At 40.1% G+C, this 26,161-nt stretch overlaps 1 protein-coding gene across 4 annotated transcripts in view; it reads right to left on the reverse strand.

Moving 5' to 3' along the window:
* ARHGEF7 (Rho guanine nucleotide exchange factor 7) overlaps positions 1–26,161 on the reverse strand; it is a 2,881,265-nt gene that overhangs the window by 353,564 nt on the left and 2,501,540 nt on the right. For all 4 annotated transcript variants that reach the window (XM_044072654.1, XM_044072651.1, XM_044072652.1 and 1 more), the window contains one exon: positions 21,859–21,948. In XM_044072654.1, coding sequence (XP_043928589.1) covers positions 21,859–21,948 — 90 coding nt within the window. The remainder of the gene's footprint in view (positions 1–21,858; positions 21,949–26,161) is intronic.

Consider the following 26,161-nt stretch of genomic DNA (forward strand, 5'->3'; position numbering starts at 1 on the left):
TAAACAAGGTATACAGAGGGAATGGAAATCCTTATGCGGTATTTGCTTCCCACATGAAATACAATTGTTAACTTTGTCTGACATCGGTCTGAGGCAAGAAAAGTTTCCCCAACGGGGTACTTAGCTTTCAAGAAGACTTCGGTTTCAAAATTTTTCATAATTTCAGGAGCTGGCCGACCGGCACTTGCGAACTGCTTCTGCTTCGAGCACCGCGCGGCAAGAAAGACTGGAGAAAATGGCGTCGGCTGGTTCCTTTATACCCCTGTCGCACTGACGTCAGGGAAGAAGCGACGACAACCGACGCCGGACCTAGACTTTGGAATTGAGCCGACCGAGGACCCGCCTGACAGCAGGAGAACCCTGTTATGACTGCAGCTGTATGCACGATGAACATCCACATTGCAGAATATGCTTTCCCACTTGTTCAGCTGCATGCAATAAATCCTGCATTTCCTTATTGTCAGGACATTCTGAGCTTGTAAGCATTTTCTGTTTTAGCAAAGACATTAGGTATTGTTGATATTTAAGCATGTGAAACTGGCGGTTTACAGCCCTTACAGCTAAAGTAGTAGAAGTGTAAACTTTTTCCCCCATCTATCCAGTGCTCTAGAATCCCTACCAGAGGGAACAGGGTTTTTTTGCAGTGGAAGCCTTGACCCTTTTGGGACCCTGAGAAATTGTTTCTGGGTCAGCTGAAGGGTTTTTATAAAGAAATTTATGAGAGTCTGGGACCCTGTAGTACCTATCTGGCTTGACTGGTGCAGGAGGTAAAGAATCAAGAGACAAACTGGATTCAGAAAAAACATCGTCAACAATATCTAGTACAGGGGGGATAGCAAGGGGCCTGTGCTGAGGCAGTAAAAGAAAGTCTCTGAGCCTTTTCTTGGATTCAGAATAATCCTGGCTCTCCCAATGGAAATGCTCCCTCATGGTGTGCAGGGTTTCCCCAAAAGAGTAATCCTCAGGAGGAGAGGCTGAAGGGATAGATTCTTCAGCAACAGAGTCCTCATAGGGAGGGAAAATATCCCTGGTCTGAAGAAGAATCAGAGAAAATAGAGACCTGGTCAGAGGAGTCATAGTCAGTGTCTTGCCTAGGCCTTTTATCAGGAGGGGGATGGGAACCCCTGATCAAAGTAATTAGGATGAAGGCCATTTTAAGCATCTGTTTCTTTGGCATGGATGACTGTCCAGGAGAATGCTGTACTTGTTTCTTTGTCTTTAATGGTGTTTTAGACTTTGCCTTGGTTGCTGAAGTGGACTTGATAGTAAGCTGAGTAGGTCTGAAAACACCCTCAGAAGCCGATGCCTGCTCAGCGGCTCCGGACCCATCTGTGGGAATAGTTTCCGTAGGCCCAATACCTTGAGTTTCCAGAGGCCTAGTTGTCTCCAAGTGGGAGTCAGAGGTGGCCTGTGGCTCTGAAGTAGCGGGTGTCAGGGGCTGCGAAAGCACCTCACTGAGAACCGGTGACTGGCCTAGAAGAGGCTTCATCAGTTTTGGACCTCGGATGCCTGTCCTTTTCTTTGTCTTTGTGTTTTTTATGAATTCCGGTCGTCGGTTGTTCCGACGGCATTATGTAGTTAAACCTTCGGCCAAAGTAATGTAAAGCAAAATCAAACCGACGCTTAATAGTGCGTTGGTTGAATCTAGCACAAAACCGACAACTAGCAACATCGTGGTCAGGGCCTAGGCAAGGAATACAGTAAGAGTGAAAATCCTTATGAGGTATTTGCTTCCCACAAGAAATACAATTGTTAACTTTTACTGACATCGGTCTGGAGCAACAAAAAGTTTCCCCAATGGGGTACTTAGCTTTATTGAAGACTTCGGTTCTGAAATTCAATTTTGAAAATCTCAGGAGTCGGCCGACCGGCACTTGCGAACTGCTTTTGCTTTGGGCACCACGCGGCAAGAAAGACTGAAGAAAATGGCGTCGGCTGCATCTTATATACCCATGGCGCACTGACGTCAGGGAAGAGGCGACAGCAACTGACGCCAGACCAGGACTTTGGAATTCAGGCCGACTGAGGGTAGCCTGCCAGCAGGATAACCCAAGTGTAATGACTGCAACAGTGAAACACAATGAACATCTCCAAGACTGCTGGAATAGCTGCCAGAAAAGGATCAAGACTGTCCTCAACTGCCTAGTTAGGGAACTTTTTCCATTTGCTTTTGTAAATCTTACATGTAGAAGATTCCTGGGAAGAAGCCAGTATATGTACAACTGCAGACGAAAACCTAGACTGCCTAGAAACCATGTAGTCAACATGGTGGATTGACTTTCCAGATGAGATGACCCCAACAGTTGAGAGAGTAGATCTGGTGATGGGAGAAAGAGTAGATCTGGAGCCAAGCCCAGCACCCAGGGAAGGAATACTAGAAGAGGCCAGAGGAAGGGAAGCCACACTTGTCGAGGCCAGTAAGTGGCTAAGACGATGACTGTAATCTTCTTTGCCAGTGCTTTCTGTTAAAATTTTGGAATCAAAGGAATGGGAGGGAAGGTATAAAGGAGCCCTGGGAACCAACTGTGGGTCAGAGAGTCCCTCAGTGATGCCCCCTCCTGGAGGATATGAGCAAAGAACTTGCTGCCTTGTGTTGTGGGGGGATGCAAACAGACTGCAGTAAGGACGGCCCCCAAAGGCTGAACATCTGCTCTGTGACTAATGGATTGACAGACTAATCGCGAGGGAGGAGGACAGACCTGCGTAATGTGTCTGCTAACACACTGGACTTCAATGGGAAATGCACTGCTATTAGAAAGCAGTGAGAAGATACTGCCCATTGCCACACTCATGGCCTCTTGACATAACGGAAAAGACCTAGTTCTTCCGTTTGTTGATGTACTAGATGGCTATCAAGCTGTCTGTCTGGAGAGAGGGGAGAGAGTCCTAAAAGGCCTGCAATGCTAGAAGGACCTTTTTCAAATCCAACACATTGATGTGAAGACTGGCCTCTGACTGTGACCATGTACCTTGGATCATCTTGAATGTCTAACCTATTTCCCCCTTGATGAAGTTGTCTACTCTTTCAACTCTACTTTCCTTAACATCCTTAACTCTCTTGTTCCACCCTGCACTGTTCACATCAAATTTAATATATCCCCTTGGTTTGCCAATGCCACCTGCACCCTAATGAAAATTAGAGGCAGGACATGGAAAACATGGGTAAAAATTAAGCTCCCTTCCTATTTGCAAAAATATAAAGAACTAAGAAATCAGGCAAAAAAACACATCCACAAAGACAAAAAGAACTTCTACTTTAACCCCACAACTGCCCAAAAATCAGATCCCAAGAATTTTGGAACTCTATAAACCAAATCCTGCAACCTGGTAACCCTTCCTCTCCCAATCCCTGCCCAAACAACTCACCAGAAGAAACAACTACCTCATTCAATTACTATTTAATTGAATCCATATCCAAGTTGATAAATTCCTTACCCTCTACTGCCAAATTCAACTAACGTTTCCAAATCCTCTCCTACTATCAACTCCTCCATCACTTTCTCTCTTACAACTCTACCGACCGACTATATAAAATCCTTGATCTCTAAACAAACCCTGCTTCTGCTGACAACCTGCCTCCTTATTTCCTAACAAATTGCTGCTGAATCCCTTGCCCTCCCTGTATCAATCTTAATAAAATTGCTCCATCCCATAATCTAAGGTGCCATCTATCTGGAAAGAATTCTACACCATACCCATTCACAAAGGGTCTATATTATATCATCGAACGCTTAAAAAAGCGAACATTGACTGATCGACCTAATTTAAGCGAAAGCTTACAATATCGAACTGTCAGATCAGCAATTTTTTTCCCAGTGGAAAAAAAATTGCTGATCCAAAACACATACACACAACACAAGCACACCAAACAAACAGAAATCCACACACATACACCTAAAATCTGATACCCAACCCTACACTAAACTATGCACACACCACTAACTACCCACTTACCTTAACCCAAACCCTAACCCTAAGGTCCGTCACTATCGCACACTCACCTCACCTGCTCCCTAACCCTAACTCACTTAAATCCACCCTAACCCTCATGTCCACTCAATCGCACACACACCTAACCCGAGCCCTAACCCTAACTCACCTAAATCACCCTAACACTCACATCCACACAATCGCACACTTACCTGAATCCGACCGTTAACTTTCCACCATAACACTGAAAATACCGAAGCAACAAAAACGGACAACCAAATTCTTTCCCTAGGAAAAAATTTGAGTTTCTGCTGCTTCGATATTTTGCAGTTTCGCGAAAATAAGTTCGATCAATCAGCGTTCGCTTTTTTAAGCGTTCGAGGATATAATATAGACCCCTTCACAAAGAAGGTAACTAACTTCACTGACATTACAAACTTCAGGCCCATCATGATCCTCTCACCACCCTCAAAAATACTGGAAAAATGCATACACAAGCAAATCATGAAATATCTTCTACAAGAAACCTTGCTCACACATGGCTTTCACCCTAAACATAGCACTACAACTGCCCTTATATCCTTCATTAATAGTACTTCTCTAGCCATAGACAATAATAAGTTAGTCTCCTGCCTATTTCTCGACCTTTCAAAAGCCTTTGATATGGTCTCTCACCCTCTTCTGGTGAACAAACTGGCTAACCTAAACTTCTCTGCCTCTACTACTACCTGGTTTTCTAGCTATCTCACTAACCATCTACAGTCAGTGAGACGGCTCTCAGCTCTCTCCCCTCCTCTTCCTGTCAAAATGGGAGCCCCTCCAAGGATCTATCCCTGGCCCATTACTATTCAACATATTCACTAATCTACTCTACACCTCCTGTCCACAGTCATCCCTTGTACAATACGTAGATGACTCCAACGTCATCACCATTGCAGATACTTCCTCTGACTTTATCGCTGCAACTCAAGCATCTTTTAACTCAGTCAAATCCTGCCTCTGTGACAACTACCTAACTCTTAATCCTAAAACGACAAAACTCTTGTTATTTCTCCCAAAGAACTTCACCCACCTTAAATCTACATTTTTTGTACTGTCCCTCAACAACACTCCCATTAATGTTGAGCCTAGTACAAAACTAGTAGGAGTAACGATAGATGACCAACTCAAGTTTGATCGACATGTAAACAACTGCATCAAAAGGACACACCAAAAACTTGGCCTTCTTTATCAAAAGAAAAAGTTTCTAACTAACAAAGCAAAAATAACCCCCTCTCATGCGTACCTTCTACCTAGCCTTCTATATAGCTGCTAAATTCTTACCAATCTTAACTCCACACTACTAACTAAACTAGACTCTGCCTACAAAAAGGTTGCCAGATTCGCTGCCCACCAAACTTATAAATCGCATCATTGTCTTTTCACCAGCTTCTACTCTCTCAACTACAAATAATTCATGCTATACTATACCTGAAATCCTTCTGCCCTAGCCCATCTCCCCTAATCTCTCAATATTCCCCCACTAGGTCCCTACAGAGCTCTTACCTTAACCTACTACAAATATACAAACCTAAGACAAAAATCGGCTAAAACCTCTACAGCTACAATTCTACCATATCATGGAACAAATTATCACTAAAAATCAGGACCCTCAAACATCCAAATCAATTCAAAAAGTACAGTTGTGTACACTTACCATAAATGTAGATGTTCGAGTGTATTCACTGTTGCAGTGATTACATTTGGGTAATGTGCTGGCAGGTTGCCCTCAGTCGGCCTGAATATCAAAGTCTTGGGTCCTGCGTCGGTTGCAGTCTCCTCTTCCATGACGTCAGGTCGTCAGGGGTATAAAACATGCAGCCGACACTATTTTCTTCAGTTTTTCTTGCCCCAGATGTCAGCTGCCCCCCCAAATGGGGAGCAAAAATATATATCTATAAATGCAATTGTAACAACACAAACTTTACCTTCATCTAAAAGCAAATACACCACAAAGGCTGTAGAATATAGTGAAGGAAAAAGAAGTTCTAGAAAAAAGGGGGGATGGCGGGTGGGTAACCTGGACTGCAACAGTGAATACACTCGAACATCTACATTTATGGTAAGTGTACACAACTGTATTATGTTCTTCGTGTTTCACTGTTGCAGTCATTACATTTGGGTAGAATCCCAAAGCTATGGATGGGAGGCTGGAAATAAATAGCATTAGGAGCAGCTATAAGGCCCTGCAGAACTGCAGTGGCAAAGCCTGCCCTGGACTTAGAGAAGAGAAGCAAATGATAATGCTTTGAAAAAGTATTTACAGAGCTCCAAGTAGCAGCTTCTATAATGTCTTTGGTTGGCACTCCTCTGAGAAAAGCTGCAGCCCTGGTGGAATGTAACCTGATTCCCTTGGGCACCAGTTTACCATGATGCAAGTAGCAGAAACGAATACAGTGGCTTATCCACTTTGAAATAGTCTGCTTTGAAATAGCCTTCCCCTCTGATCCTGCAGCAAATGCCACCAGTAGCTGCTCACACTTTCGTAGAGATTTGGTCCTGTTTAATTAGAATCTTAGTTGTCTGTGTACGTCCAAGGAATGCAGAATCCGCTCCCCCTTGTTCTGTGGAAAAGTTGGCAGGTGAATAGTTTGATTAAGAGCCACACTTGTTACCACCTTAAGCATAAATGAAGGACTGGTCCTCAGGGACACCCTGTCCGGGTAAAATGTAACAAAAGGCTCCACAGCCATGAGGGCCTGTAGTTCTGAAACCCTTCTTGCTGAAGTGATTGCCAGAAGGAAAGCTGTTTTCCAAGATAAAAACGTTATATCCGCAGTAGATGCTGGTTCAAATGGAGGCAGGGTGAGCTTTTCCAACACAAAATTGAGGTCCCAAGCTGAGTTGGTGATCTTCTGGGAGGCCTTAAATTTTTGGCCCCTCTAAGATACTGTTTTAGCAGAGGATGAGAAAAGATGGGAGGCTCTGTGTTGTAATGAGCTGAGATGGCAGAGGCATGGATTTTTATTGATGAAAAAGATAGGCCCTTGTCAAGCATCTCAGTCAAGTATTATAAAATCTGAGGAATATTTGGCTTTGCTCTGTCCGTTTCCTTGTGCTTGGTTCCAAGCACAGAATCTCTTCCATTTATCAGCATAAGATTTTCTAGTACTAGGCCTTCTGGCTTCCAAAATGACATCCATCACAGATTTACTGAGAGGTGTTGTTTGAATAATTACATGATCAGCCACGCTGCCAGGTTCAGTGTTTGGAGCTGATAGTGCAGAATTTGACTGCTCTGCTGAGACAGTAGATGAGGTATTTGAGGCAAGTACCAAGGAGGGAGTTGAGACATATTCCTTAGAATTGGGTACCAGTGCTGGCGAGGCCAGTCCGGGACAATTAGGATCATCTTTGTTTTTTTCCTGTCTGACCTTTAGTAAGACCTTGGGAAGAAGAGGCAGAGGAGGAAAGGCGTAGACTGATAAGTTTTTCCAACTGAAGAATAGGGCATCTGCTTTCCATGCTTGTCTGTTATAAGTCCTTGTGCAGAATTTGCCCAGTTGATAATTTTGGGGAGAGGCAAATAGATCTATGTCCGGACTTCCCTATTTCTCTGTTATCATGCTGAAGACTTGTGGATCCAGTTTCCACTCGTGAGGGTCCATAAGATTTCTGCTTAGGTCGTCTGCCAGAGTATTTTGTTTTCCTGGCAGGAATTGAGCTTGAAGATGTACTTGGTAAGTCAAGGCTGTGTCCCACAATGCCATGGCTAGTCTGCAAAGGCGGTAGGAATGTGTACCCCTCTGCTTGTTTATGTACCACATAACCGTGGTGTTGTCTGTCTTTATCAGTAGTTGTCCTGGATGAAGTAAGTCCTTGAAGGCTGTCGGGGCATTCTGAACAGCTAACATCTCTTTCAGGTTGATATGCAGATGCATTTGTTTTGGGCTCCATATGCCCTGAATGCATCTCCCCACCAGGTGGGCCCCCGCAAGCATATCTGATGCATCTGTAGTTAGGGTTTGGGTGGCAGGGGGTAGAGTGAAAGACTGTCCCATGTTCTGGTGACATGCCTCTGCCCACCAAAGAAACTCCTGTTGTAGGCAGGGAATGAGAGGAATCATTGTTTCCAGACTGTGGCAATGTTGACTCCATAAACTTTTTAGATACCACTGTAGTTTCCTCATATGCAGTCTTGCATATGGAATTAGTAGAATGTAGGATGCCATGAATCCCAAAGCTTGCAGAATTTGTCTTGCAGATAACTGGGTTTTTGTTGCCATCTGTTTGAAGTAAATAGTCAGTTACCTTTGCTTGTCTGGCATATGTTAAGCCATCTGGGCAGCTGTATTCAAGCTTGCACCCAGGAATGTAATCTTTTGAGAGGGTATCAGTTGTGATTTATTTTCGTTTATTGTGTAATGTTAGAAGCCTTTTTACAAATGCCAGATGTTGAAGAAGAATGTCCTTGTTTTCTGCTTGAATGAGACAGTCATCCAAGTAAGGATAGATTTGTATGCCTCTTTGTCTGCAAAATGCAATTACTGGTGCCAAGCACTTTGTAAAGACCCTGGGCACAGTAGATAAGCCAAAGGGCAGTGCAGGGAATTGGTAATGCATAAAACCAGCCTTGAAGCGGAGGTATCTTCTGCACGATTCCCTTATTGGGATATGCAGGTATGCCTCCTTTAAATCAAGAGTCACTAACCAAGCGTTCTTGCCCAGCATGGGCAGAAGCTGTTGCAACGTCAGCATTTTGAATTTTGGGATGTTCAAGAATGTGTTCAGAATCGATAAATCCAGTATTGGGTGCCAGGCATTGTCTTTTCTGGGTACCAGGAACAGTCTTGAATAAAACCTTGTCCTTTTTCCCGTTCTGGTACTGGTTGAATAGCCCCCATATCCATGAGGGACATAATTTGTTTCTGTGCCTCTGTCCATTGATTTTGTGGCAGATCTGGCCAACCATTTGGAATTGGCAAGGTATGGAAATGAAATCTGTATCCCTGGGATACTATGTTTAATACCCACTTGTCCTGGGTTATTAACTGCCAATTTTGAGCATGAAGTGCTAATTTATCCCCCTAAGGGGGCTGCCATAAGATAAGTGCTTGGTGATGGCAGAGGGAAGTCATTGAGACTGTTTACTGTAGGGTTGTGCTTTGTTTCCTCCAGATTTGGAGGTAGAGGCACCCCATTTCTTTGACCTGCAAGAACCCTGTGATTGGTATCTAGAGCATTTTGAGCGCCTGGATTTTCCCCGTGAGGCTCTGTCGGACACAGGAAAGGACCAATTTTTTGTAAGCCAGTGTCTACTGAATCTGGGTGGCTGCAATTGTAAGAAATCTTTCACAGCTTGCATAGATTTAGCTTTGTTTTCCATTTTCTTTAAAACCTCTTCTGCCTTATTACCAAACAGAGTATCATGCTGTAAAGGTGCATCCAACAATTTAGCTTTAACATGATCAGGCAGAATTTGCTCCTTGAGCCAGGCATGCCTTCTAATCACAGATCCAGTAACTGCAGCCCTGCAAGAGTCCTCCAAGGAATCAAAACCACATTGCAAAGTATGCTTTCCAACCTGTTCTGCTGCATGCAATAATTCCTGTAATTCTTTATTTTCCACACATTCAGAAATCAACATCATTTTCTGTTTCAATAATCCCATAACATGCTGTTGATATTTAAGCATATGAAACTGGCAGTTTAAGGCCCTAATTGCCAAGGTTGCAGACGTATAAACCTTTCCCCATCTTTCCAGCGCCCTGGAATCTCTATCAGAGGGGGTAGGATTCTTAGCTGTTGAGGCCCTTTGGGACCCTGTGAGATAGTTTCAGGGTCAGCAGCAGGATTTTTGAATAAAAATTTGTGGGAGTCAGGAACCCTGTAATATCTGTCTGGCTTACTGGGAGCCGGAGGTAAGGAATCAGGAGCCATGCTTGATTCTGAAAACACATCAACAATGTCTAATACAGGAGGTATAGCCAAAGGCCTATGCTGAGGAAGAAGAAGGAAATCCCTAAGCCTCTTTTTTGATTCCGAGAAATCCTGACTCTCCCAATGAAAATGTTCCCTTAAAGTATGCTAGGTTTCTCCAAAAGAATAATCTTCAGGAGGAGATGCAGAAGGGATGGATTCCTCTGCATCCGAATCCTCACAGGGTGGTACAGAAAATTCCTGATCAGAAGAAATAGAAACCTGATTTGAAGATTCATAATCAGTGTCTTGCCTAAGCCTCTTATCGGGGGGGGGGAGGGGGGTGGTTGGGAACCCCTGATCCAGGTAATTAAGTCTTCAGCCATTTTGATCATCTGTTTTTTAGGCATAGAGGCCTGAGCATGTGGCTCATGCGTCGGTTTTGTAGCCTTAGAAGTTGCTTTTATCTTTGTTTTTGAAGCTGACGGTTTTATATAGAACTGTTGAGGCCTGAAAACATCCCCTAGAAGCCGGTGCCTGCTCAGCGGCTCCAAACCCATCTGAGGGAGAGACATCTGCGGGTACAATACTCTGAGAATCTTGCAGCATGCCGGACTCCACATGGGTCTCGGTAGAGGCCTGCGACTCAAACGTAGCGGGTATCGGGGGCTGTGAAAGCACCTCACTGAGTACCGGTGAACCGTCAAATGGCTTAGGAGAAGCTTTGTCATCGGTTTTGGACCTCGACGGTCTGTCTCTGTCCTTTTCTTTGCATTTTTTGTGAACTCCGGTAGTTGGATTGCTATCCAACAACATTTCAGGGTAATTAAATCTGTTTCCAAAATATTTTGAAGCAAAGATATACAGACGCTTAATAGTGCGTTGGTTAAATCTAGCACAAAACCGACAGCAAGGCACATTATGATCTGGGCCTAGGCAAGGAATACAGTACAAATGAAAATCCTTATCAGGTATTTTCTTCCCACAAGTAACGAAATTATTAACTTTTACTGACATCGGTAAGGAGAAAGAAAAAGTTTCCCCAAACGGGGTACTTAGCTTTAACTGAAGACTTCGGTTCTGAAACTTGAATGTGAAAATTTCAGGAGTCGGCCGACCGGCACTTGGAAATGCTTCTGCTTCAGTCACTGTGCGGCAAGAAAGACTGAAGAAAATGGCGTTGGCTGCATGTTTTATACCCCTGACGACCTGATGTCATGGAAAAGGAGATAGCAAACGATGCAGGACCCAAGACATTGTTATTCAGACCGACTGAGAGCAACCTGCCAGCAGATTACCCAAATGTAATGACTGCAACAGTGAAACACGAAGAACATCTGACACTAGAGAGTACCTCCAAACTCACTGGTCATGCCACTGCACTCATCCTCCCTGATCTAGCCTATTAATTCATATGTAATCATCAAAACTTCAAAACATTTTAGCTCGTAAACCTCTTCAAAGTATCACTCTTCCTTCTCCATCTCTTATCTCCATTTCTGATGTCACATATCTCATGAAATAACTACTTACACTATGAATTCTTTTCACTGTTTGTTGAAAATGTTTGTATCAAATAATTGCTCTTATGTATACTTATGTTTTTTCCACTATTATTTTTCTGATACAATGTATTCCATTGTATGTATAAATTGTAACCTGCTGACACTGTTAACACTAAAATTGTAAAACTGTGGAGCTTTTCTCCCTGGGCCTCCTCTGAAAAAGGGCTACTTAGCTCAGTCTGTCTAACCCGATCAACAAGTGTGAAATAAAATACATAAATAAATCTTTCCCAACCAATGCTCCGCCCTCCCCAAGTGGAAAGCATCCGTGGCCACCATGGCTTGGTGAGAGAGAAAGCTGAAAGGATGCCCTTGTAAAACATTTGGAGATTCCAACCACCACTAGATATGTGTTTTGCAAATCTTCATTAAAGATACTTAGAAAGACACGGATTGCTGTCTTATCAACCACTGGAAGGCAACAGTTCACAGTAGAAACCAGGCAGTACCTGGCCAAGGGAGCTAGGGTGACTAAAGCGGTCATGGAACCTAAAAGACAGAAAAATTCCTCTTGCTGGTGGCTTCTGACGACAAAATGGTTACAGCTTGGTGAAGAATGAATATGATCCTTGCTTGGGGAAGATTTGCAATTTGGAGCTTTGTGTCCAACATAGTTCTTACGAACTCTAAAGACTAAGTTGGGTGAGGTTTGGACTTTGTTAGATTCACTGTAATACTCAAGTCTGAACACAGACTGAGCAAGGATTCCCTGGCTTGGATGAGTAGATACCTGGTACAGAAGGTGATAAGCCAGTTGTCCAAGTAAAGGAACACCTGGAATCCCTGCAGTTGGAGGTGAGCTGCAACTACCACCACTCATTTGCTGAAACCCAGGGGCTGTAGTGAGACCAACGGGTGGAGCTCTGAAGTGAAAATGACTGGGTCACAGCTGGAAGCGAAGGTACTTCCTGGAGTCTGCTCATCTTTATGTGGTGGTATGCATCCTGACTTTCTATCAAGCACATCCAGTCATTCTCTTGCAGAAGCGGGAGAATGGACTGTACCGTGATCATCCAGAATTTTGTTTTTTCTTACAAATTTGTTTGAGTAACTCAGGTCCAGAATTGGTCTTGGATCCCCTCTCCTCTTTTTTTTTTTTGGCACTAAAAAGAACCTTGAGTAAATTCTGGATACTCTCTGGTTTGGAGGGATCTCTTGGATAACTCAATTGCTAAGAAGCTTCCTTATTTTTGAAACAGATGCTACTCTTTGAGAGGGTGGCAACATCGGCAAGTCTTTTTGGGCTAAAGGGGGCGAGGTGAGAAGGTAATGAAGTAGCCTATGGTTATTATCGTCTGCACTGATTTGTCTTGAGTGATGAAGTTCCTTGTTACTGATCGCAGAGATGAGTTCCCCCGACTGCCTCCAGAGTGCAGCTGTCAGGCAAGCGTTCATATGCACTGAAAAGGTTCCTCAGAAAAAGGATCTCTGTAGTCTTGGTTCTGCAGACCACCTCTGCCACAAGGGCAACGTCCATTATAACAGTTCCGCCCTCTGCCTCTGGGGACTCTGTCTGCAAAAATGTCAGGTGAAAAACCTTGGGATTTGCAGAACTAAATTATTTGCCTCCTTTTTGATTCCTGGAAAAGGTCCTTAAAGGGGTGGAAAATTTAATCTCTACATCAGTATGGGATTTACCTTCTTTTTCACTTCTATCTATTGCCTTTCAATTTAGGCCAAAAAGTGTTGATTCGTCATAAGAGGCATTCACAAAGGATGACTTAAAATGTTCTGTAAAGTCACAGAGCCTCATCCAAGCATGTCTCTTGATGGATATGCCTGTGACAGCTGCTCAAAATGCACCCTCAGTGGCACAGGCGATAAAGCAAATAGAGCTACTGAACAAGACGGAAGGGTGGCTGGCTGTGCATCAATGGACTTCATTTGATCTGGAAGCATGGTCGCCTGGGAAAGATTTGGAGATTTCTTAGGTCAAATCCCTCAGAAAATGTGTAACATGCCAAATAATTTAATGACATCACTGAGAAGGCAGATGAGGTGCAGACTCATTTCCCAAATCTGTCCAATGCATGATCATCTGGATGGACAGAATCTGCTAGTTCCTTTTTGGTGGCTGCTGCCATTACCATGGAATCCATGGCTAGACCCTTTCTCCAATGGGTGTGATCCTTCAGAGTGATCAAGAACTTATCTTGTTTCTTAGGGATGAGTTCAGCTGTGTCCAGCACCTTCCACTCCCATGTAGAGATAGGGTCTATCATCTCATCCATGGGGGGAACTACTCAAGATGTTGATGGGCCAGAACCAAAAGCCTTGCTAAAAAGTGACTCTTCTAGAGAAAATGGATGTTTAAGCAGTTCAAGGATTTTTCCAAATGAAATGTCCTCAAAGGGGGGATCTGGGGGAAACTTCTCCTTCATCAAAGCCAGTATCAGTGGTGACAGACTTATGAGGGGAATCCAGACATCTCTTTTTTGCATGTATGCTTCCTGTGCACCTCTTCAGTGGGAAGCTCTGGGGAGGACTCAGAAACCAAGGTAATCTCTCCACAACAGCCTTTGCAAGACATTTGGTTACTGGCTGTCCCGACAGGACAAGTACAATATTTACGGATATTAGGAGATACTTTGGGGGAGGAATGTTATCTAAACTTAAAGTGGGCAGTCTTCTCTGTGGAATGAGAGAGTACTCTCTCAAAAGCTGAGCTTGATATCGGTCTGGGGATCCAAGTACTCCTGCCAAAGTCCCCTCCCCAAACAGAGGCTCAACCTGGGACACTACATGGGATGGATCTGAGACTGACATCAGAACTGATGTAACGCTGAGGCTTTGAGAAGGAGGAAAGTCACCAAAGACCTCGGTTCTGAACCTACCCTGTCCGTGCAGATGTCTACCATTTGGCCCGAAGACTCCAACAGCTCCAAAGTGGCCACAGCCAACCAAATCAGAGAACTCATCTATGTCGAGGAAGAACAAAGCCTAGGCTCTGATGCAGACCTGCATGGGTGGAAGTCGGATCTAAGGGTGGATTTGAGAAGGAGCAACTACCGAATGTGGGTAAGAAAGCATTCCCTCGGCCCCAGTGGTGGCCGGAGTCACGATGACCCCCAACTGAATCTGGGACAGAAGAAATCTCATCATTGTCTTGCCCATGTCTGCTTCAGTAAGGCTCCTGGGAAATCTGGCCGACCAGAAGGATGAAGCAGCAGAGGTGTGTCTGGAATAATGACACTATTTCTCCTGCAAAATTGGTGAAAGGAGCATAGCAGAAACTAGCTCCTGTGAGAATCTCAGAGGACTGTTGGATCTGTTAAGTATTGGATCTGAGAAAAGCACTGGTTCCAAAGGTTTAGTGATTGTAGAGACTGGATCAGAAGAAGATACAAGAGTCAGAGGCCTCTTCCTTAAGAATTTTGATCTCTTTTTCTTTGTTTTTCTCCTTAGTCTTTGCAGCGGATTCTCTGAAGGAGAACAGGAAAGCTTTGAAGAAATTGAAGGAGCGCTCTCTTCTGCAGAGGGTGGGAAAAGCCCTTTCAAGATTAATTTGTTTCATCTCTCGACAATAGCCTACTGGCCAAAGGCTTCACACATTTGATTAGGAAGTGTCCAAATGTGAAGGGTCCAGACAATACACACATTTATCATGTGCATCAGAATTTGGTAACGTGGGCACAGGCCACACACTTTTTAAATTCTGACAATTTGTTTAGTATCCTGGAGGGAAAAGGAAGCAAGATACAAGAAAAGCATGTAGAGAAAAAGTGTCAGCTACGGTAAAAGCTGCTGTACACTACCAGACACTACAATATCTAATAACAAGAAAAAATACTACAAAATGATTAAAAGCTATTTTTTTATGGAAAAGTAGAAAAGTCCAAAGCAAAAGGTGAAGAACAAGAAAAGGGAAGAGCTCAGAGGAAGAGCAGGAAAAGGATAAAGATAAATAAGAAAAAAAAACTCACTTAAAGAAATATATTTCTGGGTGCCTCCTTTGGCATCTATAGAATTTAAAAATACAAAATGGACATTAGAAATTCCAGGAGATACCTTCTTTCACTGGTTCAGATCTCATGAAGTAAGTGACAGGTTCTCAATATTTGTTTTAAAAAGATAGCAATAAAAAATAGGCTACAACTAAAATATGTTCACACAGTAATCATTATAGGTTCTGACTACTATAGCCTACATTATATCATCTGTGCCCTACACACATCACAAAGATTTTCTTGGCTGGCACTACAGGATGTAAAATCAATGAAAATATAATCTTTCTGGAGATTTTAATTACCCACTTATCTGCCTAAACTCAACATCAAACAAATATGCCAAGTATTAGTCAACTATGCTAATCAAAACTCATAGCAAATACAATATCCAACTAAGTGTGGCAATGTCTTCAAACAAGCCTAGGACTTTCCTATGGCAAAACCAAGTTATACCATCTGTCACTAACTTACATCACAAAACTATGACCTCTATTCTCAGTAGTGTAGCTACAGTGGTGCAAAGGGGATAAAAGGTGCAAAGAAAACAAAATACGGGGGGGGGGGGATGGGTGTGCAATCAGGAGATGCCAAAAGGTTTTCAGTGCAGTGCATTACCAGTATTCAAATGCTGGTATTTCATTTGGGGTCAGAAATGAAATGCTTAGCACAGTGTGTGGCATAAACTATAGTAGCTGCTTGTTATATTGCAGCAAGCAGTTTGCTATAGTTTAAAAAAGAAAGTTTTATTTGTTTTTTTTTTTTAGAGAACTGAAGTGTTTTTGTCCTCTGTTTGTGGCTTAAACTGTTGCAAGCTTTTTGATACAAATATAGTATGCAGTTTGCTACAGTTTAAAAGGAAAGAAGAACTTTTTTTATTAGAACTGAAGTGCTTAGTTCTCTGTGGAAAAAAGGATAATTTTTTTCCTTTTTGCTTCTCATCTTAGATTTGGGGGCACCAGAACAGCTAGCTACACCACTGTCTATTCCAACAGCAAAATAACCCTGCTATATCAATAATAAATAAAACATCCTTTCTAGACTATACCAACTGAAATGATGCAATAAATGGCACACATATGAAAAGCATCTGGAATACTGCCTCCAATGACGCAAATAAAACTGCTCTGAATACAGTCAATGATTTGTATCATACTAGTAATTTCTGCACTCAAGTGTATATACTAGGAAAACATATATAAGTAAATTCAACAACAAAAAAATGGTAGAATCATAAAATTAATCACATAAAATTGTAAAGCAATTCTACTACTATGCTTTTAAAAAATATCCTAAAAAGATGTGTATTGAAAAAGTGCTAAAATTAAATACAAAAAGAAGTGCAGTATTGTCACACACGATAAAACAACTCTTGTCTACATCTTGCAGTCCAGCCAATAATCCACTGCAAAGTGCCGCGGCAGTCAGGGATCTTGGCACCATGGTTGACAACCTCTTTTTTGATAACCAGATTGCATCAGTTGGCAAGAAATCCCTCTATCTAGTACAACTGATTATCTAAATACATCTCATCCAAGCAAAATAAGTTATCACCCTTCTGTACTCAGCTCTAATTAGACCTATTATAGACTACAATGCCACTTTTAGCACATACCTATCCAGACATATTACACAGCTAAAGAGGCCCCAGTGGTTCTCAACTAAAATGATTATTGGTCTAAATACCCTTGGTTACTAAAGCAGGCCTGAAACTTTGTTCCTACACTTGCTCTCCTATAGACTCTTGATGGAGATTTAGGTTTTGAATTCTGTGCCACTGTGATCCTAACTCTCCCCGATCTCTTGCACCTCCAAAAAGTAGACACCACCCAGAACAAACAAAGGATTTAAATCTCCACCAACATATACATGAAACATGCCTGAGAAACATGTATATAAATTACCTAACATTTACACCACTTCTGGAACAGGCTATCTTTCCATGTAAACAGTGACACCACTGCACTCTTCAAGATAATCCCTGACAACCAGATGTGCATTCACAGCCTGACCTGCTTTGCCCTTCCAGAGGCACAAGGTACATCATGAAGGTTAACACTGGTAAGGCTCATATGGTCTTTGGACATAACTTGTTTGCAGTTCCTATGATGCTGTGGTTCTATGAACTTTATACTAAAATTGCTTTTATAAGCTATGAAGTTCCTGAATTTTAGACCTATATGGCGGATGTCTGAACTCCTTATGTTCATGCAGAAAGTCATAATTACAAATCATCAGAAATGACACAGGGGGCCAGCCAGCTTCTGTTAAGATAATGCAATATTAAGAGATGAACCTGCCGTTTGAATCGTACGGCATTCTTTGAAGAGGTAAGCACAGAACATGACAGATGCATGTTACTCATCCTGACCTTACCAAATCATTCAACATTATTCTCCCATAAGCAAACAACTGACAAATGAAATGCATTTACTGCTAACTTTTATGCAGTTCAAGAAGAAAACACTGGATAAGCAACAGGATGCAACAAGTTATGGTGGTTCAGGGGGTTACCATAAAGGGCTCTTTACCAAAGCCACTTCTTTTCAGACTATTTTTTTCACCTACAAAACAGACTCTAGATAACCCAAGCATACTGACGACTGAAGTCTGTGCAACAACTACTGCAATAAAATCTTTTCAAGACTGAGAACAAAAATAAATATCATGTCTATCAGTTATGACCTCATCTTCAATGTCAATAAACATATGATTACTAAATAACCGGACTAATCATAAAAATGACATATTAAAAATCTAAGGACAAAGGCAAATGACAATTTAAAATGTGACCAAAGTGCATCAACTCTGTATACCACAGTCCAATTAAGGGATTAATGTACCACTTTATAACGTACAGAAAAGACCTATTATCTAGTACAGAACAGCATTCTGTAGCCTTCAAACAAGCCACAAAAAACAACTTGAAAAGGCATATTAATTGCTTACTAGAAAACTCACTGGGTTGGAATACCTGAAAAATGTCAGAATGCCACAGACGGTGTAGTGGTGCAGCAGTAGCGTTGTCGCCTCACAGCAAGAGGTCCTCCAGTTCAATTCTCGTCTGGAGTGCCTTCTGAACCGAGTCTGCATGTCCTTCCTGTGTTTGTGTGAGTTTCCTCTGGGTGCTCTGGTTTCCTGCCATGTCACAAAGACATGCATCTGGAGCACTTCTCCCTGGGCCTCTGCTGAAAATTGGCTTCATTCCAAGTCGGGCTTTCACGGTTAACAAATGTTAAATAAAAAAATAAATAATAAGTGTTTTAGGAACTGTCATTAGAATATGGTTCTTGACATGACACTGAGGTGACCTCTGCTTAGTCTTATAAAAGCAATGCATGACCTGGTTCCCACCTGAAAAACTATGCTTGGAACACATCACTGGGGAGATGACAACAGAATGATACATTACACAGTGTCTTCCAAATTATGGAGAAATTACCTCTTACAATCATAATAAGTCAGAGTTAATTTCCTTCACAAATAATCTTGATACTACATAAAAAGGTGATGGTTTATTAAAAAAAAGATACAAAAATGAGAATCACAATGTAAACATGAAGTTACAGCAATTAATCTTTCTGAAGGTCAGCAAGTCATAGGGCTTGGCAATCAAACTAACTAATTAACCAATGAAATACAGAATCACACATTAGAAACCACCAGTAAACCAAGAAGAAAAGTAGTAGAAGAAGCATCCACAAAATATAAGGACTATGGATAAAGAGATACGAGTTATAGGGCTAAATGAAAATAATACAAAGCGTAACTGCATACTTTGTTGAGTCCCTATTTAATCAACAGATTTCATGGAAGGGATTCACTAGCTCCAATGATGTGCAATCTGAGAGCAGGTTACAGTGCACAGACTCTCAAAGTATGGCTGTGAACATTTCTGAAGTCTTGTGATTTAACACTCTATGAAATTACAATGGTACAGGTTGCAGTACACAACCATACGCAATTAAAAACATAAGTGAAAATGGCAACACAAAGTACACCTTAACATAAAGGAGTCTTTTTTACTGTCATAATGTAATCTTTACAATGATTCTCACCATACTGGAATAAGGAATCAAATGGAGATCAGCTGCACTATCAAAAGGATTTCAGAAGTCAGCAGTCAGAACTCAAACAGCAACAGATGACTCTGTGGGACAGATAGATGAAGTCTTGACTGAAACTTCATTCTTATTCTTGGTCAGACACTGCAGAAGACAATCAGAAAGGAACTGCACTGAGCTGCCGAGGTCAGCTCACCTACAGAAAGGGAGGAAAGTGGTTAAGTCCTGCCACATAAAAGGCTCATATGGAAAGTCCAGTACTGCTCCCCAATAAACACAGTCTTGGCCATCCAAGCCTGGCCAAGGAGAGTGAATACTCCAGCTGATTACCATGCACATACAGAAGTTTGTTCAGAAGCAACTTAGTGTAGCCACGTCTACCAAATAACATCTGAAGGGTTGTTGAAAAGTATTAAAAAGAAAAACCCAACCTTTTACATGATTATGAACAATGTCCCTGGCTGTCACCCCTCCATCTTATGATGCCAAAAATGGGAAGAAAGAAATTTTGACATGGCTGGCTGATACTGGGGAGCTGGGGAAATTGGGGACCCGAAGGAAGATAATGAAACGTAAACTTAAAACAGCAACACTAAAAATAAATCAGACTAAAAAGCTACAAAATGGAAACTAATGTATGGCTCATAGGTACAACTGCTACATAACTCATAAAAGCAACTTACTGTCTCTCTTGCATGGAAAGAGCATTTAGTACATATGACTGCATCAGAGGGGCAAAGTCAGGATTTTTGGAACTGTACACTGACTTAATAAATTACAGAATGTAGTTCCCACTACCACAGATAATTGTATATATTTCTATATATATCTATACAGTACTGAAAAAAATTCAATCAAAATAATAGGCTTAAGTAAACTATCCACTCAAACGCAACCAGGTACTTTAGAAAAAAAAGGAAATTAAAAATATAATAATGAAATACACAACTGTATCTCACTCCAAAATAAATTATTTTAAAATCTATTTGCTATCTGTATATGGTTTCACTTTCATAGCTTAGCCTGTAAATGAAGTGCTTTTCACAGTGTAACTGAGGAAGGTTAAGGGCTCAAATTCACACAGTTGTACACAGACACATCATTGTTACAGAAGGATGCTTGTTTCGTGACTTTTGCATTATAGTAAAGTATTCAGATTCTGCTGATATAATAGTTTGTCTGGTAGCTGGCACAGAGGATTAAGGCTGTGAGCGGCAGTTCCTATAGTAAGGGTTTGATTTCTTCAACCCTTATTTGTCTACTGTGTGAACTTGAGCAAGTTACTTAACCAGACATTATTCCCACGTCACTCCTGAAAAGGAGAGACCGCGTATCCAGTGGGTCTACCTGGTTAACAAATGGATGGCATTAAAATGATGGTTGGCTATGCCCTTGCAGTCATTCATGAGCTGTGCTACTGACAACACAATTATAATGACAAAATGCACACCATCATTCAGACCTTTACATATCTCCAAATTATTGAAAAAAGGTAAAACACATTAAATGTTTAACTGCAATTCCCTTTTACAAGTTTCTGGCCATCAGACACTGTACATCACTACAACAATAGACCACATAAATACATACATACTAAGAGCAGTCACAGTCAGAATGAGAAACATACACATTATATACAGACACTCACACATTAAGGAAAGCATGATATGAGCAATTACACGGTTTAGGAACTTCTCAATGGCAAAGGATCAAAAGCAAAGCCTGTTTCTTTAGTCATAATTTTCATGTGCAAAAGGACAACACGTACCAGAATTTGGGATGTTTTACCCAGAATAAGTGGGTGGCTTTCAAGAAATTCCTTTACTACTTGCAGCAGTACAGTCATTTTTTTCACTTTAATGCATTCTTTCAAGCTGCCTAATATCTGATTAGCACTTAACAAATCCTAACAGATGAATACACTCCTATTACACAATGACCAAGACTACTACCATGCAGTAAAACAGTTGTTAATCTGGCATCAAGCTCATACAGAATATCAAAAGCAGCTATATCACTGAGGATTGTAACCACACTTGTCAAATGCTTCTCAGCTGTTAGTAATTCTATTTATAACATTCAAGTAGAAGAACAGCAAACAGAACTACATTTTCTAGTTTGAGCCTTCAGAATTCACTCTGACTAAAGAGAAGATATCATACACAGAAAAAAAATAAAAAAATCCATAGTGATCTGCCTGATCCCTCTTTATCTGCTTACTTCTACAGAGAGCTGCTGAGGTAAATGGCAGAAAAAGATCAAACAAGAAGTACAAACGTGTTTAGGCTTATCTACCACAGCATGTAATACAAAGTGACACTTTATCTAACTTTTGGCAATGGTTTTAAATTAATAAAAATTTTCTATATCCTACTTCACATTTTCCTACTAGATTCCTTTGTAACAAAAAATATTAGTATCAATAATACAAGTGAACAAAACAGAAGGCTCACTTACTTGAATTAAGAGTCTGACGTGTTTTGGCACTTGTGCAATAAGCCTCAATTACTTTTAATATCTGGGCATCTTCTTCAAGTGCAGCAGTACCTAAGGCAAAGTATAAGAATCCATTTTAAATATCATGCTATCATTACCAAGTAAAGGCATACATATGTGTATGTTTAAGCATGTGCACATGCATATATTTAAAAATGGAAGTTATGAATTTTCCAGAACACTGAATCTTTTCATTCCCATCAATCTGCTAAGAGCGTTGGGTCTTTCAGCCACCTGTCAGATTTACACTGGCCTCACTAGTGTTCTAACCTCCAGCACCCCAAACCTTTTCTTCATGGAATGCATCTGTCCTCTCTAAACTCAGTTTGTTGCCTAAAGAACTAGGACATAATACCATTCCTTCAGAATCCTCAAACAGCAGACGGTAGAGGGGATGTTGGGGAGGGATGTTGTTTCAGATGGATGGAAATGAAAGGATTCAGTGTTAAGTACATAATTTTATTCATTTATTTATCCTTTGTTGACCCATTAGGCTAGCAGCCTCTTCTTTGGGGGAGACCCAAGGTGGTATTTATGCTACTAGGGGAAATTTGGCCAGGGCATTGAGGCATTTCCTCCACTCTTTTTGACAGGTGCTGAGGAATCTTTTACATCCACCTTATCTACCACCAACTCAGCCAGATGGAACCTCGGTTTACCAAGGATGGCACACACTTAGGAGTGCAGTACTCCCTTAAGCAATCAATCTAACTGGTGTGGGAATAGAACCCACATCTTTCTGCCCTAAAGTTGCGAGTGCTGCCTGTTGCACTACTGACATTAATATCCACATTCTTTTCATTCTGCAGATCCCATCTGACTGTTGTATCAGAATTCTCAGTAACTTAAACTCCTGGGTGGTGGTATAAAAGAATCCTTTGAGGATGGAGGCCCCAAAGGAAGCCTTAGATTTAAAAACCAAATCAGGCTTGCTGAATTAGAAAAGCTATGCAATGATGACTAACTTGTTGCAGCAGAAATATTATCAATGGAATAAATCTTACAATACATATTTATCTCTTCCCAATATACATTTAATTGTTCACAGTCTATAAACATGTGTGTCCAATCAGCTTTTACATCTTTACTACATCTCCAACAAACTGAGATTATTTTACTAAACTTAATGAGATTTTTACAGGGAGTAACATTCTATGTATATATTTTCACATAAAAACTTTCCAATACAAACTTAAAGAAGTTTGACTAACTGATTTAAGAAAAGGTTTTATTCTAACCATCTACTGAGTCACTCACTACACTACTATCTAAAAAGTTCCAGAATTTTGTATCAAAATCATTTACAATTTAACTTGTATAACTTGGATGAGCTTCCTTTTTAGGCAAATCTATCTTTGATGATAGTATTCATATATTCATATAATGGGGGAGTAGTGTTCTGTTCCTCTTCATGCATATTATCTACAAATTAATTTAATTTCTAATGGATAATATTAACTGGTTACCAGAATCATCCAACTTATATTCTTTCATTAAATATTCTGGTGACTTTCATTAAGTATTCTGGTGATTCAGCTTTTCCTTTTTAAAAGCAATCAGACCACAATACTAAACTATTATTTTTCAGTAAATTCATTTTAACATTGTTCTGAGTTTCCTTAAATCTTGAGGTACATGTAATGGGAAAGCACATAAATTTCCATTTTGATATTAATGAGTTTCAAAAACATATTTTGTACATGTTTTAAGACTATTTCATATATGCAGAGTCTAAAGACTGAAATGAATTTCCTTCTAAGGTAAATTTTGTTAACCGCACGAAAGGATTGTTACATATTTCTAATGTATCATATTTAATAAACTTACAAGAATTTAGTATAATCTGTTGCTGAATGTTTGTTTTTTTTTCACTGACTAGTGTAAGTTGAGTCTATCCAAAGTATAAGAGAATTAAAATTTGCAGCAGTAGTATAAGATTTTTCATCTGGGAAGCTAAGACCATCATACTTCCATAATCTTATATGACTTCTATAAGAAATTATCAGCTTTTTAGGATACCATAAGAATGAAGCTAACATGTTTTCTATTTCCTTTAAAATTTTTTGTTCGGTATTAAAGCTACTAAATGCAATATATATGTATAATATTGGGTAATGTAATCATTTTAATTAGTACCCTATCCTCAAAAGATTTAACATTCATTCCATTTTTAATAAGAAGTAACACTTATTTTTTCAAAATTACTAATAATCTTACTCACATCTTGATAAATTTGTATTCCTAAATATTTTAGTTCTTTTCTTTCTCAATTATATTTATATTTAAACTTACCATCTAGTAATCAATTTAACACTAGTTTCAGTTGTATTATTTTATTATTATTAAATTTTAGCAGTGATACTTCTTGAAACTTTTCAATTTCATGTTTTTCTTCAATTGAATAATTTAAATCTCCTATAGTTAGAAAAAATATCTACAAAAAGCTGTATTTTAAGTTGACAACTCTGTTAACTGAGAGTCTATCATTTTTTTTATTGCTTCTTACACTATTAGCTAAGGGTTCAACAGATAATGCAAATAGTACAGGGGACAAGGGACACCCTTGCTTTGTGCCTTTATTTAAAGTGAATCCTTGAGAAATGTAGGATTCAATTTTAACATACGATTTGAAGTCTGTACACAGGGTTTTAATATTCGGGTCTATATTAGAATATCGAAAGATGTACACACCGAATGTTTAAATGTCAAACTGTATTCAGCAAAAGCTGAAAACAACGAACATACAGAACAGCGAATTTTTTCCTAGGGAAAAAATTCGCTGTTCCAAAACACATACACACAACACAAGCACACCAAACAAACAGCAATCCACACACATACACCTAAAATCTTACACCTAACCCTACACTAAACTATACACACACCACTAACTATCCACTTACCTTAACCCAAACCCTAACCCTAAGGTCCGTCACTATCGCACACTCACCCGCGCCCTAACCCTAACTCACCTACCCCGCCCTAACCCTCACATCCTCACAATCGCACACTTACCTGACCTGCACCCTAACCCTCACATCCACATAATCGCACACATACCTAACCCGCACCCTAACCCTAACTAACCTAATCCACACTCAATCGCACACTTACCTGAACACAACCCGTAACTTTCCACCATAGTGCTGAAAATACCGAAGCAACAGAAATGGACAACCAAATTCTTTCCCTAGGAAAAATTTGGTTTTCTGTTGCTTCGATATTTTCAGCTTTCGCTGAATACAGTTCGACATTTAAACATTGTGTGGTTACATCTTTCGATATTCTAATATAGACCCTAATATTCTAATAAACCGTTCTGAAAATACAAACACTTCTAAAGTTTTAAATAAGTAGTTCCAATCTACAGAATCAAAAGTTCTTTCGATATCTAAGCTATTTAGGGACAATGTCTTGTTTATTCCCTTTGTTAAATCTAAGATAGTTATTACTATTTTTATAACAGCATACATTAACCTACTGAATACAAATCCTGTTTGATCTTTACTAAGTAATCTACTATATATTTTAACCTTGTAGCAAAAATATCTTATAGTCTACATTTAATAATGAAATAGGTCTATATGAGGAAACTAACTTATTATGCTTTCCTTGTTTAAGTATATGTGAGATTACAGAAAATTTCCATAAGGAAGGAATTATTTTGTCACACTGAATTATCCTTAAAACATCACTTAGTAATTCCAAAATATTTAACAGCAGCAGAGTATATAATTGCATACTTAAACCATCTAACCCTAGAGTTTTACAATTTTCCCTTTTTTAAAAGCTTGTATAACTTCTATCAGCTAACAGGCTTACTTACCAAAGATATTTCTTGGCGAATATGCTTATTAACATTTTTCTTTAAATACTTGCCAATTTTGTAATCAAAATTATTATTTTCATCTTTATTAAGATCCTCATTGACTTTTTTTTAAAAAAAATATTACACACTACTAAAAATAATTAAATATAAAATAAATTACATTAAATAAATACAAAACACTGCACAATCCACTAAGTTGCATATGGGGTTTCTCTTTACTAGCTCTGTAAAATCTTACAACGTATAAATGTAATATGTGAATAAATGTATACAGAAAAGTAACTACTCTGTGTTTAACTGGAACTAATTATAATGCAATGTAAAAAAATGGAGATTTTCTCCCCAGGCCTCCACTGAAAATGGGTCTTACACATTTGGACTTTTCCGGTAAACAAAGACAAATAATAATAATTTCCTCTAAGTCTGATGTAAGCT

This window comes from Protopterus annectens, chromosome 5.part0 (genome assembly GCF_019279795.1).
Source record: "Protopterus annectens isolate FY-2018-M chromosome 5.part0, PAN1.0, whole genome shotgun sequence".
Lineage (NCBI taxonomy): Eukaryota > Metazoa > Chordata > Ceratodontiformes > Protopteridae > Protopterus > Protopterus annectens.